This window comes from Abrus precatorius, unplaced genomic scaffold (assembly GCF_003935025.1).
Source record: "Abrus precatorius isolate BTA unplaced genomic scaffold, Abrus_2018 Scaffold8, whole genome shotgun sequence".
Taxonomy (NCBI): domain Eukaryota; kingdom Viridiplantae; phylum Streptophyta; class Magnoliopsida; order Fabales; family Fabaceae; genus Abrus; species Abrus precatorius.
In genome coordinates this window covers 27,149,210-27,164,767 of record NW_020874428.1, presented here as the reverse complement: position 1 = coordinate 27,164,767, position 15,558 = coordinate 27,149,210, and the positions used below count along the sequence as shown (strand labels likewise).

The following is a 15,558-nucleotide window of genomic DNA, read 5'->3' as shown; positions in this document are numbered from 1 at the left end:
AATAGCATGGATAGAAATACAAGGGTGAGTTTACTAAAAAAAAATCATAAGAATAAAATAAAGATAAGAAGCAAAACATACAACAATAACTCCATGCATTCCCCTCCCCAGCCCATCTAATGCAATGCATGAAATGATACTAACTGGTTTCATAGTTTAAGTAATCCAGAAGGAATCGGTCTGGTCAGAGAGTGACCTTTCTCGATGTCTAGATCCAGACAGCACAGCACAGCTCAACATGTTTTATCGTTACACATTTAGGTGGGTAATACTAAGCTCTATAATGGTACAAAACATATATCTTAGCATGATGCAGCACATTTGAAATCATATTTTAACAGCTCAGCTAAAAAAACATGTTTTATGACATCACAGCCAGATCTCAGCATATTTCAATTGATTATCGGCATTTTCAATTTAGAAAACAACTTTTCATGTATCAAATCATCCAGATCTAGACTTATTATAGAAAACTCCATCATAGTCATATCAAAACTTCCTTTAATAGCATAACAAATTGTTCAAAACATAGTTTAGTAGTTGAGGTAAGCTCCCCATACCTTAGAACAACGTTTATCACCAGATCCACCAAATATTACTTGTTTTAATGTAAGATTCATCGAAGATTTGACTTTAGAACAAAGTTTCTCCTAAGAACACCATGAACATCTATGAGAAAGAGAAGAAGAAGATAAATGAACGGTGAATCTAACTTCAAACTTAGAGAAACTTACTTCAAATCTATTAGAACGGACGTAGAATCACAGATTTGGAGAGAAATCTAAATTTAGGAGGATTTAGTATGAGATAAAATGGTGGAATATGGCCTTGGAACTCTTGAGAACTTTTGAGAATTGTAAAGGAATGAAAATTTCATGAAAACCTACTGTTTATAAGAAAAAATTTGAAAAGTTATTGTTCATGCTGGAATTATTATTCATCAACATACTGTTCATGCTAGAATTATTGGTCGCTCTGACATTACTGTTCATCGACATTGTTCACTTTTTAAAAAAAAATAAAAAATTTAAACTCTATCTAAATCTATTCAAATATTAAATAATCATTCAATTAACATTTAGTAAGTACAAAACATTACAAATTATTCAATAATAAATTACAAGACTGACAAAGTTAATATTTTATATATAAAAAAAACTCTATTTCACATTTAAATTACAATTAATTTATATTTATTTTGATGCTATTAGTTATAGTTTTTGCATTACATCACATTTATAGTTTGTTTTTTTTTTTAAGTTAATCTAAATATACACTAAATTCGTGAATAGATTAAGATGGGAAAAAAAAGTTTCTTGGCCTTAATCCCACTCATAATTGTTTGCTCATGCCAACGAAGAAATGATGTTATGAAAAATAAAAGAGAAGAAAGACAAGAAAACAGAGGAATGTAGAAAAAGACATTGCATTGCTCAAATGCTTTCTCGTGACTTAGATTGCATTGTTTGATTATTATGCCTACTCGTTAATCATTCTTGTACTTCACATATGTAAAATTTTCTCCCTTTTTATAATTTATTGAATTCATCTTATTTTTTCAATATTACTTTTTAAACAATGAGGAGAGTTTTCAGTAACTTTAGTGTATAATTAAAATTGCATCAATATATAAATACATAAATAATAAATTTTCAATTGTTATATATATATATATATATATATATATAAAACAAGTTTTTGTCTTCAATTTGCTTTAATTTCATTTTGATTGCTATTTTATCTATTTCTTCATATTTCACTTACTCTTCAATTATAATACATATTGTTTAATGAGATAGGATCTATTGACACTAAGTGTAAGTCTAAAAGACTTACACCAAATTTCAACCGTACAAATCAAAAAATATAATGATTGAAAAGTTATCTTTTCTACGCTCTTGTATTTTATTGCTTTAGTTAAACTAAGTAATTTTTTTGACTTAGGGACAGTAACAATTTCGTTTAAGATATTAAGTAAAGATTGTATTTATTTTGATATTCTCTCCATCTCAAAAGGAAATACCTATGATTGGCATTTGACAGATACTTTGTGTAAAAATCCAAAATGAAACTATATGAATATAACAAGTGAGAACGACCTATATTCAAATGGATTCTTCCCAACTCATATACAATACTGCTATGAACTTAACTCATACAAAACTAAAGCTTTAAATCTAAGCTTAATTCAGTGTTTGCGCGAGCTGTAGCTACCTGAACAGTGTACATCACAGGCGACAATTAGATATATAGATCGGTCTAATCCAAGTTGCAGTGGTCCATCTTAGAAACAGTTAAGTGAATTAGTACATATAGATAATAGACTTGCATATAAACAATTGGGCTTTTCACTTTCAACTTGTGGGGTAGGCTGGCTAGGCAACTCTGGAAAAAAAAATGCCTAAAAAGGAAAAAAATGAGCATATGATCTCAAGAATCCCACTTGAGAATTGAAACGACAAAATTATCCTTCTGAAAAACTACACTATTAAGGCCAGTAATGGAAGACTGATCGATATTAAACACCAAAGAAGAGGGCGAAGATGCACTGCTTATATGAGAGACTTGTCAATGGAAGAATAACTCTAGGATTCTTAACTTTCTTTACAATTTTGTGATGAATTTTTTTGGTCAAAAAATCTGTTACTAACCTCCTTGTGACGAATTTCTTTTGTCAAATTTATGACCTCATAAGCAAAACTCTAGGCGCATTTCTTTTGTCAAATTTACGACCTCATAACAAAAACTCTAGGCGCATTTCTTTTGTTAAATTAACGACCTCATAAGGAAAACTCTAGGCGCAGAATCGTTAAGCAACGGATTTTTTATGTCAAAAAATCTGTTACTAACATACTTGAGACGAATTTTTTTGTCAAATTAATGACCTCATAAGGAAAACTCTAGACACAAGACCGTTCAGCAATGTCTTTTCCATATTAAACACAAAGAAGAGCACCAGGTTGCGTTATCCTCGCTTGTATGGAGGTTCGTCAATGAAAAAATAACCCTAGGAGTTCTTAACTTTCTTCACAATTTTACGATAATTTTTTGTTTTCAAAAAAATTGTTACTAACCTACTTGTGCCAATTTTTTTTTTTGTCAAATGTACGACCTCATAAGGAAAACTATAGGCACATGACCGTTCAACAATGTCTTATCCATATTAAACACCAAAGAAGAGCGCAAAGTTGCATTTTTCTTACTTGCATGGGAGGTTCGTCAATGGAAAAATAACTCCAGTAATTTTTAACTTTCTTCACAATTTTGCAACAAATTTTTTAGGTTAAAAAATCTGTAACTAACTTACTTGCACCAGATTATTTTTGTCAAATTTACGACCTCATAAGGAAAACTCTAGGTGCAGAACCGTTCAACAATGCTTTTTCTATAGTAAAAACTAAATAAGAATGAGAAGAAGCATTGTCCTCGCTTGTATGAGAGGCTCGTCAATGGAAGAATAATACAGGAGTTCTTAACTTTTTTCACAATTTTGGGACGAATTTTGTTTTTCAAAAAATCTGTTACTAACCTACTTGCGACAGATTTTTTTTTGTCAAATTTATGGCCTCATAAAAAAAAACCTAGGTGCAGAACTGTTAAGAAATGTCTTGCCATATTAAACACTAATTAACCACTAAGGCCAGTAAAGGAAATAACTAATAGTGATACTAATTCTATTTTGTTTGATTGGTTTCATCATTTCTCCTCTTTAATTTTCAACAACTTACTTGATGACTCTCATTCTGTGGATTCCTTGGCCAGAGTGCACCAATATCCAAATTAAATTGCAAATCCTTTTTCTCCATCTTTATAGTTTTGATGTAAGACATGCTGAACCTGTCAAGCATTGAAAATATTAAGTATTTTTTATTTCTAGTTTATAGTTTTGCAATAAATGAAATCCTTAAGTATTTGTGTGACAATTTTCATGTCCATTAATATTCCATGCTCATTATGCTTAAACTGTGATATATGAGAACACTCAAATGGACTAAACTTCTGAAAGTGCACGATCTTACACAAGTCATTATTTGGCTTATCTTCATGGTGCAAATTAAGATTTTTTAATAGTTGTTGTCCATTCTGACAAAAAAAATACAAGTAATAAGACAATAAACACAACTAAAAATAGAAGTAGAAATCAAAATTAGAATCATAATTTCTCTACAAGCTATACTTTATGGGCATCGGAAAGGAGTTTTAATTGTGCTTCATTGCTGGCTTTACTTTTTTGGTCAAAAAATCTGTTACTAACCTACTTGCTACAGATTTTTTGGTTAAATTAACGACCTCATAAGTAAAACTTTAGGCGCAGGACCGTTCAGCAATGCCTTTTCCATATTAAACACCAAAGAAGAGTGTAAAGTTGCATTTTTCTTGCTTGTATGGGAGGCTCGTCAATGGAAAAATAACCTCATTAATTCTTAATTTTCTTCACAATTTGGCGACAAATATTTTAGGTTAAAAAATCTGTTACTAACCTACTTGCGCCAGATTTTTTTTGTCAAATTTACGACTTCATAAGAAAAACTCTAGGCACAACACTGTTTAGTAATGCTTTTTCCATATTAAACACCAAATATGAGCGAGAAGAAGCATTGTCCTCGCTTGTATGGGAGGCTCGTCAATGGAAGAATAATACCAGAAGTTCTTAACTTTCTTCACAATTTTGCGATGGATTTTCTTTTCAAAAAATCTGTTACTAACCTGCGACGACTTTTTTTGTCAAATTTGTGACCTCATAAGGAAAACTCTAGGTAAAAAACCGTTCAACAATGTCTTTTTCATATTAAACACCAAAGAAGAGTACGAGGTTGCGTTGTCCTCGCTTGTATGAGAGGCTCGTCAATGAAAAAAGTAACCCTAAGAGTTCTTAACTTTCTTCACAATTTTGCAACAGATTTTTTTTTTCAAAATTTTTTTTACTAACTTACTTGTGACAGATTCTTTTTGTCAAATTTATGGCCTCATGAGGAAAATCTTAGGTGCAAAACTGTTCAGCAATGTCTTGCCATATTAAACACTAATTAACCACTAAGGCCAGTAAAAGAAATAACTACTAGTGATACTAATTCTATTTTGTTTGATTGGTTTCATCATTTCTCCTTTTTAATTTTTAACAAATTACCTGATGACTCTCATCATGTGGATTCCTTGGCTAGAGTGCACCAGTATCCAAATTAAATTGCAAATCTTTTTTCCCCATCTTCATAGTTTTGATGTAAGACATGCTAAACATGTCAAGCATTAAAAATATTAAGTATTTTTTATTTCTAGTTTATAGTTTTGCAATAAATGAAATCCTTAAGTATTTGTGTGACAATTTTCATGTCCATTAATATTCCATGCTCATTATGCTTAAACTGTGATATATGAGAACACTCAAATGGACTAAACTTCTGAGAGTGCTCGATCTTACATAAGTCATTATTTGGCTTATCTTCATGGTGCAAATTAAGATTTTTTAATGGTTACTGTCCAATCTGACAAAAAAAATACAAGTATTAAGACAATAAACACAACTAAAAATAGAAGTATAAGTCAAAATTAGAATCATAATTTCTCTACAAGCTATACTTTATGGGCATCGGAAAGGAGTTTTTATTGTACTTCATTGCTGGCTTTACTTTTTTTGATAAAAAAATGTTCCTACTTGCGACGGATTTTTTGGTTAAATTAACGACCTCATAAGTAAAACTCTAGGCGCAGAACCGTTCAGCAATGTCTTTTCCATATTAAACACAAAATAAGAGTGCAAAGTTGCGTTTTTCTTGCTTGTATTGGAGGCTCATCAATGGAAAAATAACCGCAGGAATTCTTAACTTTCTTCACAACTTTGCGACAGATTTTTTAGGTTAAAAAATCTATTATTAACCTACTTGCGCCAGATTTTTTTTGTCAAATTTACGACCTCATAGGAAAAATTCTAGGCGCAAAACCGTTCAATAATGCTTTTTTCATATTAAACACCAAATAAGAGCGAGAAGAAGCATTGTCCTCGCTTGTATGGGAGGCTCGTCAGGAAGAATAATACTAGGAGTTCTTAACTTTCTTCACCGACGAATTTTTTTTCAAAAAATCTGTTACTAACCTACTTGCGACAACTTTTTTTGTCAAATTTATGACCTCATAAGGAAAACTCTAGGCACAAAACTGTTCAATAATGTCTTTTCCATATTAAACACCAAAGAAAAGTACAAGATTGTTGCATTGTCCTCGCTATGAGAGACTCGTCAATGAAAAAATAATCCCAAGAGTTCTTAACTTTCTTCACAATTTTGCGACGGATTTTTTTTTCAAAAAATCTGTTACTAACCTCCTTGCGACAGATTTTTTTTGTCAAATTTACTGCCTCATAAGAAAAATCCTAGGTGCAGAACTGTTCAACAACCTTAGATGTGGCTTGTGTTCAACATAAGAGTGGTCATAAGGCATGTTCTAAATTTTCTTCTCCTAGTGTTCCCCTTTCATTTATGGGCATGGGAAGATAAACTTGATTGTACAAATGGGATATTGTAATTTCCTCTTTTGGGCTCCAATGTCTCTGCCTATTCTATGTTATGTTAGTGTTTCTCCTATTTGTTTGCTTCATGGCATTCCCTTGTTCCCACAGGTTGTCTATCTTGTGGAGTTAATCTGATTTTATTCCTTAAAAGGTTAATTTTCTTTCACTTACTCCCTCTACTTCATGTTTTTTGCAGCTTTCAAGTCTATGGTTCCATCCTTGCGTATGCATTTCTTGCTAACAATGCATATAGCTTGTGTGAGTATTTGAGTTGTGGGTCTACTACAACAATGGGTCGGTGGAACTTGCAAAGAATGAAGCTCGTCCATAGGACCAGCTCGTACTTTGGTTTCATTGATGTAGTGGCCAAGCAATTTGGACTGGCACAGACAAACTTTGCTGTCACGGATAAAGTGGTTACCGAAGATGTTCAAAAGAGAGATGAGCAAGAGGTAATCGATTTTGGAGGCTCTTCAATCATGTTAACCATATTAGCAACAGTGGCAATGCTGAACCTTCTTGGTCTCGTTGAGAGAATTAAGAGGATTCTAATGGATTTGGAATTCAGCTCAAGCCAATTGATGATGCAGATAGCAGATAATCATGTTCAAGTCCATTGTTTTGGCTTCATTGGCCTTTTGTCTAGCACCTTTCATCTACTAGTCTTACTCCTTGGCAGAGTGCAATACTGAATCTTAAAAGCGGAGTTCACTAGTGATAATAATCTCTAATAATTCATGTTTTGCAACACTTTCTTCTCCTCAAAATACTTTACTAAATATAAAACATAATTAATTCTGTTTTATTTATAGTAAAGTAATAAAAATTGAACCCTGTTATTTTTTTTTTAACAATATCTCTAATAATTAAAGTTATATTAAAATCTATAAATGCATTAGAAATATTGGATGACACCATTTATAAGTATATTATTATTATTATTATTATTATTATTAACCTCAATTTAAGTACATATATAATAAAAGATAATAGAGAATAGTTTAATTAACACTTAAAATATGTAAAATATGAGTTAGTAAAAATAAAAAAAGATAGAATAGAAATTTGTGTGTGTAACAATTATTTTATAGGAAAATATATGAATATAGTCATAAAAAAATTATAAGATATACTATAATAATTAGTAAATATTATTATTTTTATTTAAGATATTTTATTTTAATTTTATTTTATTTGTGATAATGCACTGTTAGAATAATTATAAAAAAAATTCTCTCGTGTTAAGCCTAATTAGGAAGTATATAATAAAAAATATAATTTAATATTTAGTTCAAATTATTTTTTATTTTTTATTTAAATTATTTTATTATATCTCTAATTCAATAATTTTTTATTATTAATTTTTTAAAAAAAAATACTAATTATTACTCCATAATTTTTCTGGATAATTATTTTTTATTTTATTGTATCACTAATTCAAATATTTTTTTATCATTAAAAAATTTTAAAAAAGAATTATAGGATATATTATAATAATTAATAAATATTATTATTCTTATTTAAAATATTCTATTTTAATTTAATTTAATTTCTAATTATGCACTTTTAAAGTAATTATAAAAAAATTGTTCAATTTATCTATAAAATTATATAAAAATTATAATATTACAATTAAGATAAAATATTTATTGACAACTTTGACTACGTCCTTCTTCAAGATAACTTTTATCCTTTATTTTAAAATTTATAAATTTGGTTATCAAGCATAAACAGAAACATTTAAATTTTGTAGAAATAACACAAATTCTAATAAGGGTAGATCACCGTTTTGTTTGGTTTATTGTTAATTAAGTTATATAATTTGTCCTTAAATTAGACAATAAATTAGAAATATAAAATAAAATTATAATTAATATAATTAATTCTTCAAATGTATAAAATATGAGCTAGTAAAAATCATAAAAGATAAAATATAAGTTTTATATATCATATATCACTTGCATATTAATAATATATTTAAATTGACATAAAATATATTCAAATATAAATTTATTATGACATTATAAATTGTAATTTTTATATTAAAATATTTGTTAACATTATTTTATTAGATTTTCAAACACCTACTGAATAATATTTTAAAAAAGATAACCATAATACGACTTTATTTGCATAAAACACCTACTGTATATATGTGTTATAATATAATTTTATATTTTATTTATGAGAAAATTTAATACAACGTTCTATTGTTATTCGAAATTGAACAATAGTAGAACACAACAAAAATGAAAAATTCAAAATATACTTCTTTAGAGAAAGGAGAAAAACCAATATCATTATCCAAACATAAAAGCCAAACGGCAACAACATTAGGAATCGAAAATCATAGAAAATAAACATGGCGCAGGTTCTGCACCTTGGTTTGCCTTTCATGGCAGAACCTCAGAAAATTTCTTCTTCTTCCATATATGTGAAATTTTGTAGCATCATGACCAAAGGTGTGTTTGATAATACAGTCAAATAACAAGGTTAAAGTAAATATTCGTTGAAGGACTCTTTAGAATCTGTTTCAAACAGCACTTCCTTTATTAAAGTAAAATTTTAATTGATAAATAGCACTAATAACACAGTTTTTCTCTATCATAAAACTGTCATTTACACTGATTTTTAACTTGTCTCCTTTATTATACGTATATTATTAAAATAAAATTGTCATTATAATGAGTAGACAACATTAATCATAATCATATTTATAATAATACAGTTGAGAAGAAACATTTATTGAAAAAAATTTAGAAAAAGATGTTCTAAATGTTTTTAAAATTTTTCCAAAAGGTTGCTATACATGATCTTTAGTGGACCTTTTTGTATGCACAGCTGACCCATTACTGGAGCAAATCATCGACTTTGTGACCCATTACTTTTTATGTTTAACCTATAATATAATTCATCGGTCGAAATACTAAAGAAGGACAAAGAATTACTGTAAAAAAGACCTCACACTCAGCATGAACTCACTCCGAGACTTTCTCCATCCCAAATGCTAACTTTCAATTCTATATATCAGATGATAGTGCAGAAATAAAATCTATTTTTTTAAATTGATAATTATAATAATATTTTATGCTCCAAAAAAGCATACTTTACTCTCAAAGAATAAACTTTTTAGAATACATATTATTTATAAGAATTAAAATAAAAATTAATATCGCATATGTGGACTTTTTTAAATTTAACAAAAATAAAATAGCGAATCATATTTTCCAATATAATATTGTGAAGCATATGATCTCAAGAATCTTCTTGAGAATTGAAACGACAAAACTACCCTTGTTCAGTGGACAACTACACTACAATCTTCAAACAATTGGGCCCCAAATAATGGGGCAATTCGGGCACTTATTCAAACGCGCCTGCCGAAACCCTAACTCTAGGGTTTAATTGCCCTCCCAAATCCCAATTTCCTCCACAAAGAAAGCATCTTCAATCTTTGGATTGATTGCTAAGGTTCGTTTTTTATTTGCCTTTTATTCGTTTCTCTGACATCGGTGTTGTGAAATTTTGGTTGCTCTCTCTCTGCAATCGGGCTTTATCGCCCATTGAGCGTTCAAATCCATGGTCGTCAGTTTTCAATGGACCCCTTCCCAGTGCGCACCACTCCTCCAATTGAACAAGAAGACGAGTGGGGTATGCCATTTTTTCCTTCAATTCTTTTTTGGTAATTTTTTTCTTTTTGGGTTCTTGAAGACACAATCAAGAAGGAGAAAAAAAGGATCTTCTGAGGTTGTTGTGTGTTAACTTTTGGGTATGTCATGTTTTCTTTTCAAAACAATTTTTTGGGGAGGTATTTTATTGATTTGCACATGGGTCTTTAAATTGGTGAAAAATATGAGGTTTTGTTGCTGTGTTATGCCCAGATTGCATCTTGTTGATTTATTGCATATGTACTGATGCAAAAAATTTGACAGTGAAATCCGTTATCTGTTCGCTGTTCTAATTTTCTGTCATTGGGACTACATCCGTGTGGAATGCATGTAGCTATGGCTTGATTTGATATCCGGCTGAGTCTGATTGATTTTTTTTTTTTCATTTGTTTTAAATCAATTGGCACTAGTTGATTTTTATGTAAGGTTGGCATCATAATGTCCCAGTATACATAGAATTTTAGCAATGGTATTATTGCATGTTTAGACTTGTGCTTGAATATTTTTCAGATTTACAATTTATCATGCCGTTTGGAGTTGTACTTGTTTTCTGAGAATCAGGTCTGTGACTTGTGCTTGTTTAATGGTCTGGGGAGTAGTTGTTTGGTACTTTGGTTTAGGTATTTCCTGTGAGATACATCATGCATGCATCTTAACATTAAATTTTGCCGAAATGGGATGGGTTTTTTTGGGGACAAATGGATTTTGTTTGCATTTAACTTTCGATTTTGAATGGGTGGACTCTTTCTTGTTGTAGACACTGATGGATTTGTGATTCCAAGTTTGGGAATTGGAGACTCGGATCGAAGTAAACCTTTTGTACCCGAGATAGAATCTTCAAATTCTTGTGCAAAGGTCAGCTGAAAGAAATGTTTCTTATTAGACTGAAAGTTTTTAAGTTTTAGGTGTTGGAACTAGTTGTGTAGACAAAGTATATACTCACTATATATGTTTGTGTATCTTAGTCTAAGAAGGAAGAAAACATCTATTTGGGCCCGCACGGAGCGCCTCCTTCACAATCAAAACAGCAAGAGCTAAATTCATCGAACCGGAAGCAGCGGTTGAAGCAAAAATTGAAAGAAGCTGATATGAGAATTAGTGGGACGGGTAGGGAGAATAAAGTTGATAATCTGAGGGAGCTTGTGGGCGGTGGAAAAAAAAGTGTCAACATGGCAGAGGGATCCCCCAAGGACTGGTTAGATCCACATTGCCATGAATCTCAGTTTGAGAGGAGGTAATGCATGCGTTGGAGATTTTGGTTTCATTCAGCTATTTTTTCTTGGAGAACGTCCACTTTAGCCCTTTTTGTTATATCGTTTGATGCATCTCTTGAAACCCCCGTTTCCGACGTTATGTACTCTGACAATAAATTTAGCACTTGGTCGTTGGATAATAAAGGTCTTATGCCTCGTAGTAAAATTCAGTTATTTGAGGAAATCATAGCCTTCACACTTTGATCTCGGTTAAATACTAGTATAGATCAAGTTTAGTATTACTTTAGTATTACTGGTATTACAAAAAAAAAAAAAGTTCTCACTCTGAATGGTGTGTCATTTCATTAATCTTGTAATAAAAAAATCTTGCTTAATTCATCGTTCTCAAATTGTTTGAATTGAACATACTTTGCTGACAAATAATTGGTAGTCATCGTTCACTACTAGTTAAATAAATCATAAAGTCTAACAAAGAATGAAAGCATATAATATCCCCTCTCCAACCCCAAAAAGGCGAACTGTCAATCAACAAGCATAATACCCCCTCGAAGTTAATTACAATGAACTTAGTTCTAACTTCGTGGTGGCCACTCACAGATGATGTGAAAGAGGTCGTCCGCATTGGCACCTGAGGCAGGGCATTAAGCACCGGAGATTCAAATAACATAGTACCGAACCAGTAGCAATTTTTTTTGGTCAAGAACCAGTGGCATATAAACTTCAAAACTCTGAAAGTGGAACCAAAATTCATGTGATACCTAAGAACTCCAATCCAGTTGCTTTGGGTGTCAAACCAAGCTGAGTCAAGTATTCGGCACTGTGGAACTTGCTCAGATGTCTCATTCCACTGTCGCAAAGAATGGTTACAATTGTGTGACCAGGGCCAATTGACTGTGCTACTCTAACTGCTCCAACACAGTTCATTGCAGAGGAACTCCCAAGGAAGAGCCCGTCACTCTTCAAAAGAAACCTGATACATTAAAAAAAAGACAGTTGATGACGCGCATTAATTCTAGTTCATTTAATCATTTATGCCAGTTGTTGACACATTATAAAGAACAAGGACGAAAGAAAAAAAAAACTTCGAAAATAAGAAAAGTAGGATGGCTAAGAAAAGAGTAAGGAATAACCTGGCCATTTCAACAGCCTCCCTATCTGTGCCTCTAAATGCCCCATCAAGTTTTGCCATCGCAAAATTTCTTGTTATCCTGTTAATTCCAATCCCTTCTGTTATAGTGTCAAATGGATTCTTAAGTCTTCGTCCTTCTGCCTCCTCTTTGGTGTACATCACCCCCCTTGTTACCTTATTAAACAAACCAGAGCCAGGAGGATCTACGAGGAAGCACTTGATTCTTGGATTCTTTTCCTGTTGAACATAAGACAACAAATTCAGGCAACTTTCACAATCAAAATGAGAAAAAATCTAAAATGTGGAGGAAAGGGAGGTGAACCTGAAGAAACCTAGAAACACCAGCCAATGTACCACCAGTGCCTGCTGCTGCAACAAATGCATCTAAATTTCCTTTGGTCTGTTCCCAAATCTCAGGCCCTGTACCCTCATAATGGGCCCTGAAGTTTGCTAAGTTCTCAAACTGATCAGCAAAAAAGCCACCTTGACAATCATTAGAAAAGACCGAGCTGTGACAGTATCCATCAGATTCATGACCATTTATTTTCTCTGCATCCTTGCCGTTCAAATGTGAATATCCATGCTTAGATGCAAACTCATTAGCTTCAGATGCCCGCCTTCTTGCAATATTGACAAAATGGTCTTTGTGAGTAATTGACACTGGTCGTACTCTCTCAACAGTTGCCCCAAGGGCTTCAAGTGTTTGAGACTGAAGGGTGGTTCATGCAAGGCAATCAATCATATACAAAATCTTAGGTTTTATGGCTAGATTGTATAATAGGCTTATAGCACGTTTGAACCAAACACAGACTTGCTTGATTAGGGCTGTGTTTGGTAACACAAGTTTATGATTAATTTAGGAGCTTATAGCTTTTTTTTGGTCAATAAGCTAACAGAGTTGTATGGGAGAGAAAAACTACTTCAAGTAACTTTTAGCTTATTGAAAGCTGGCTTCTAATAATAATTTTATTCATTTTTACCTTTAATCTTTTAAACAATTTACACTCACACAAAATAATCTTAAAATATGTATTTTTAATCATTTTACATATTTCAACTAGTTTAACAACTAAGTAAGCCGAAGAACTCTAATTCAATCGGCTAGTTATATGTTTTCAGCTAGTTTTATCAAATAGAGCCTAGATTACAAGGGTAAAATAAAATACCTTCTCAGTGGCAGCATCATCTGGTATAACAACATGGGTTTTGCATCCAAATGCAGGAGCAACAGTGGCAATGCTAATGGCGGTGCTTCCAGCACTCCCTTCAGTAACAATTCCACCTGGAAGTAGCTGGCCAGATTCCAAAGCCTGCAAAGAGCAAAATCAACCACAGGGAAAATGAAACAAAACACGAAGCTAAGATAACTGAATGATGAATTATCCCTTCTTATATTGTTCGTATAAAACTCTGAATAACAGAACATGTGAGTGATTCAAATAGAAAAAAAAAATTAAAAATACATGTACAAATTTTTAGACTGATGAATTTGTCTACCTCTTCAATGATTTTAACTGCAACACGATCCTTGACACTGCCACCAGGGTTCAGAAACTCGCACTTGCCGAGAATCTGAAGAGCAATTAACTGTGAGTTGAAATTCTAAAGAGAAAATAAAAATCAATATAAGTGGAGAAGGACGCTCACTTCGCAACCAGTGGCGTCAGAAAGGCTATTGATTCGAATCAAAGGAGTGTCTCCGATAGCGTCGACGAGCCCCTTCGTAGATTTCTTCTTCTTCTTCTTCTTCTTCGATGAGTTGAAGCGACGGTCGCAGAAGAAATAAGCGACAGCGAGTGAGACGAAGATGGCAGCTCCAACGCTAACGGCGCCTGTGCTTCTCCCTGCCACAGGCGCCATTTTTGCACCTTCCCCACTCCGTTTTCTTTTCTGTGAAGTTTCCAAACATTACATTCGCAGCGATGATTCCCCAAAGTTAATGGGCTTCGCTGATGTTTGGGCCTCACTTTCTTGCTGGCGCGCTTACTGTTGAGTTCATATCTTTCCAAATGTAATGACAACGAAAACAACTGGGCCCAAAAATGTTTTATGACCAAAAAATTCCAAATGCTCAAAGGAATAGAACTGTGGGAGTGAGAGACACAAATTTATTTCCTTACCTTCAATGTTGCAATTTTTCATTGGAACAACTATGCACATGTCATTATCCCTTCTGATCTTTATTTAATTGAAAAACAAATGTAGTTAAGAACAAAATTGTTTTTTCTTTGTTATTTTCTCAATTATTTAAGGAATAATTTTTTTTTCTATTCACTCAAGTAGTGTAAAAATTCTTATTTTCTTTTTACATTTAATTAAAATGTAAAAAAAATAACACCAGTTCCATTATTTCTAAACATTAAATAACTGAGGTTATATTTAAGATTATGATACAGTTGGGGTAAATTTCTAAAATTAGAAGTTTTATTCATTTTTAGAAATTTACTTAAGTTGAGCTTATATATGATTACATTTATCTTTTTATATATTCGTTGATCAAACATTTTGCTTGTTTTAATTTAAAATAAAAACTGTGGAGTAGAAAATAGTCTCTGCACACTTGAATTAGTGTCGTGATCTGGGGATAAAATGGAGATTCCATTTAAGGGAGTGAAAAAAGAGTGACTCAGCGAAAATCCAAAAAAAGCAGCACTTTGTGTGAGAGAATCTCTGCAGAGAAAACACAGAACCTCACCTTGTCAATCACTCACTCACCCATGGAGATCCCAGAAAAGGTTCTCAAGTTAAGGTACCATATTCTTGGGGCACTGGTCCTCTCTCTCATCATTTTCTCTCTCCTATTCATGGCTCCAAAATTCATCACACTCTTCGCCTATTTCTGGCCACTCTTCCTCTCCACAGCCCTCGTCCTTGCCCTTGTCTTCTTCTTCGCCAAGACTTCCCCTTTACCCCATTCCGACGCTAATTCCCTCCACAATGCAGGCCAAGGCCTCCTCGATTACGTCGCCGGCCACCACGAATCGCCATTCGATACTCGCTACAAGTTCGATTAAGGTGACCGTCTCTCGCTTCAGAATCAGA

At 32.3% G+C, this 15,558-nt stretch overlaps 2 protein-coding genes across 3 annotated transcripts; one reads left to right on the top strand and one right to left on the bottom strand.

Moving 5' to 3' along the window:
- The first annotated feature begins 9,932 nt into the window (after positions 1 to 9,932).
- Positions 9,933 to 11,533, top strand: LOC113846962. Of its 2 annotated transcripts, none has more exons than XM_027475753.1 (3): positions 9,933 to 10,156; positions 10,931 to 11,001; positions 11,139 to 11,533. In XM_027475753.1, exons 1-3 carry the CDS (start codon positions 10,102 to 10,104, stop codon positions 11,409 to 11,411), a joined length of 399 nt encoding a protein of 132 aa, XP_027331554.1. In that variant the 5' UTR covers positions 9,933 to 10,101; the 3' UTR covers positions 11,412 to 11,533. The 2 variants fall into 2 exon arrangements, with proteins under 2 accessions (XP_027331554.1, XP_027331553.1); XM_027475752.1 differs by having other exon boundaries at positions 9,935 to 10,156; positions 10,931 to 11,028.
- Positions 11,534 to 11,728: 195 nt separating this feature from the next.
- On the bottom strand, positions 11,729 to 14,405 carry LOC113846961 (cysteine synthase 2). Its single transcript, XM_027475751.1, has 6 exons — positions 14,164 to 14,405; positions 14,014 to 14,088; positions 13,683 to 13,826; positions 12,839 to 13,225; positions 12,518 to 12,753; positions 11,729 to 12,357 (listed from the first exon to the last, which is right to left on the bottom strand). Exons 1-6 carry the CDS (start codon positions 14,374 to 14,376, stop codon positions 12,135 to 12,137), a joined length of 1,278 nt encoding a protein of 425 aa, XP_027331552.1. The 5' UTR covers positions 14,377 to 14,405; the 3' UTR covers positions 11,729 to 12,134.
- Between the last annotated feature and the right edge of the window lie 1,153 nt (positions 14,406 to 15,558).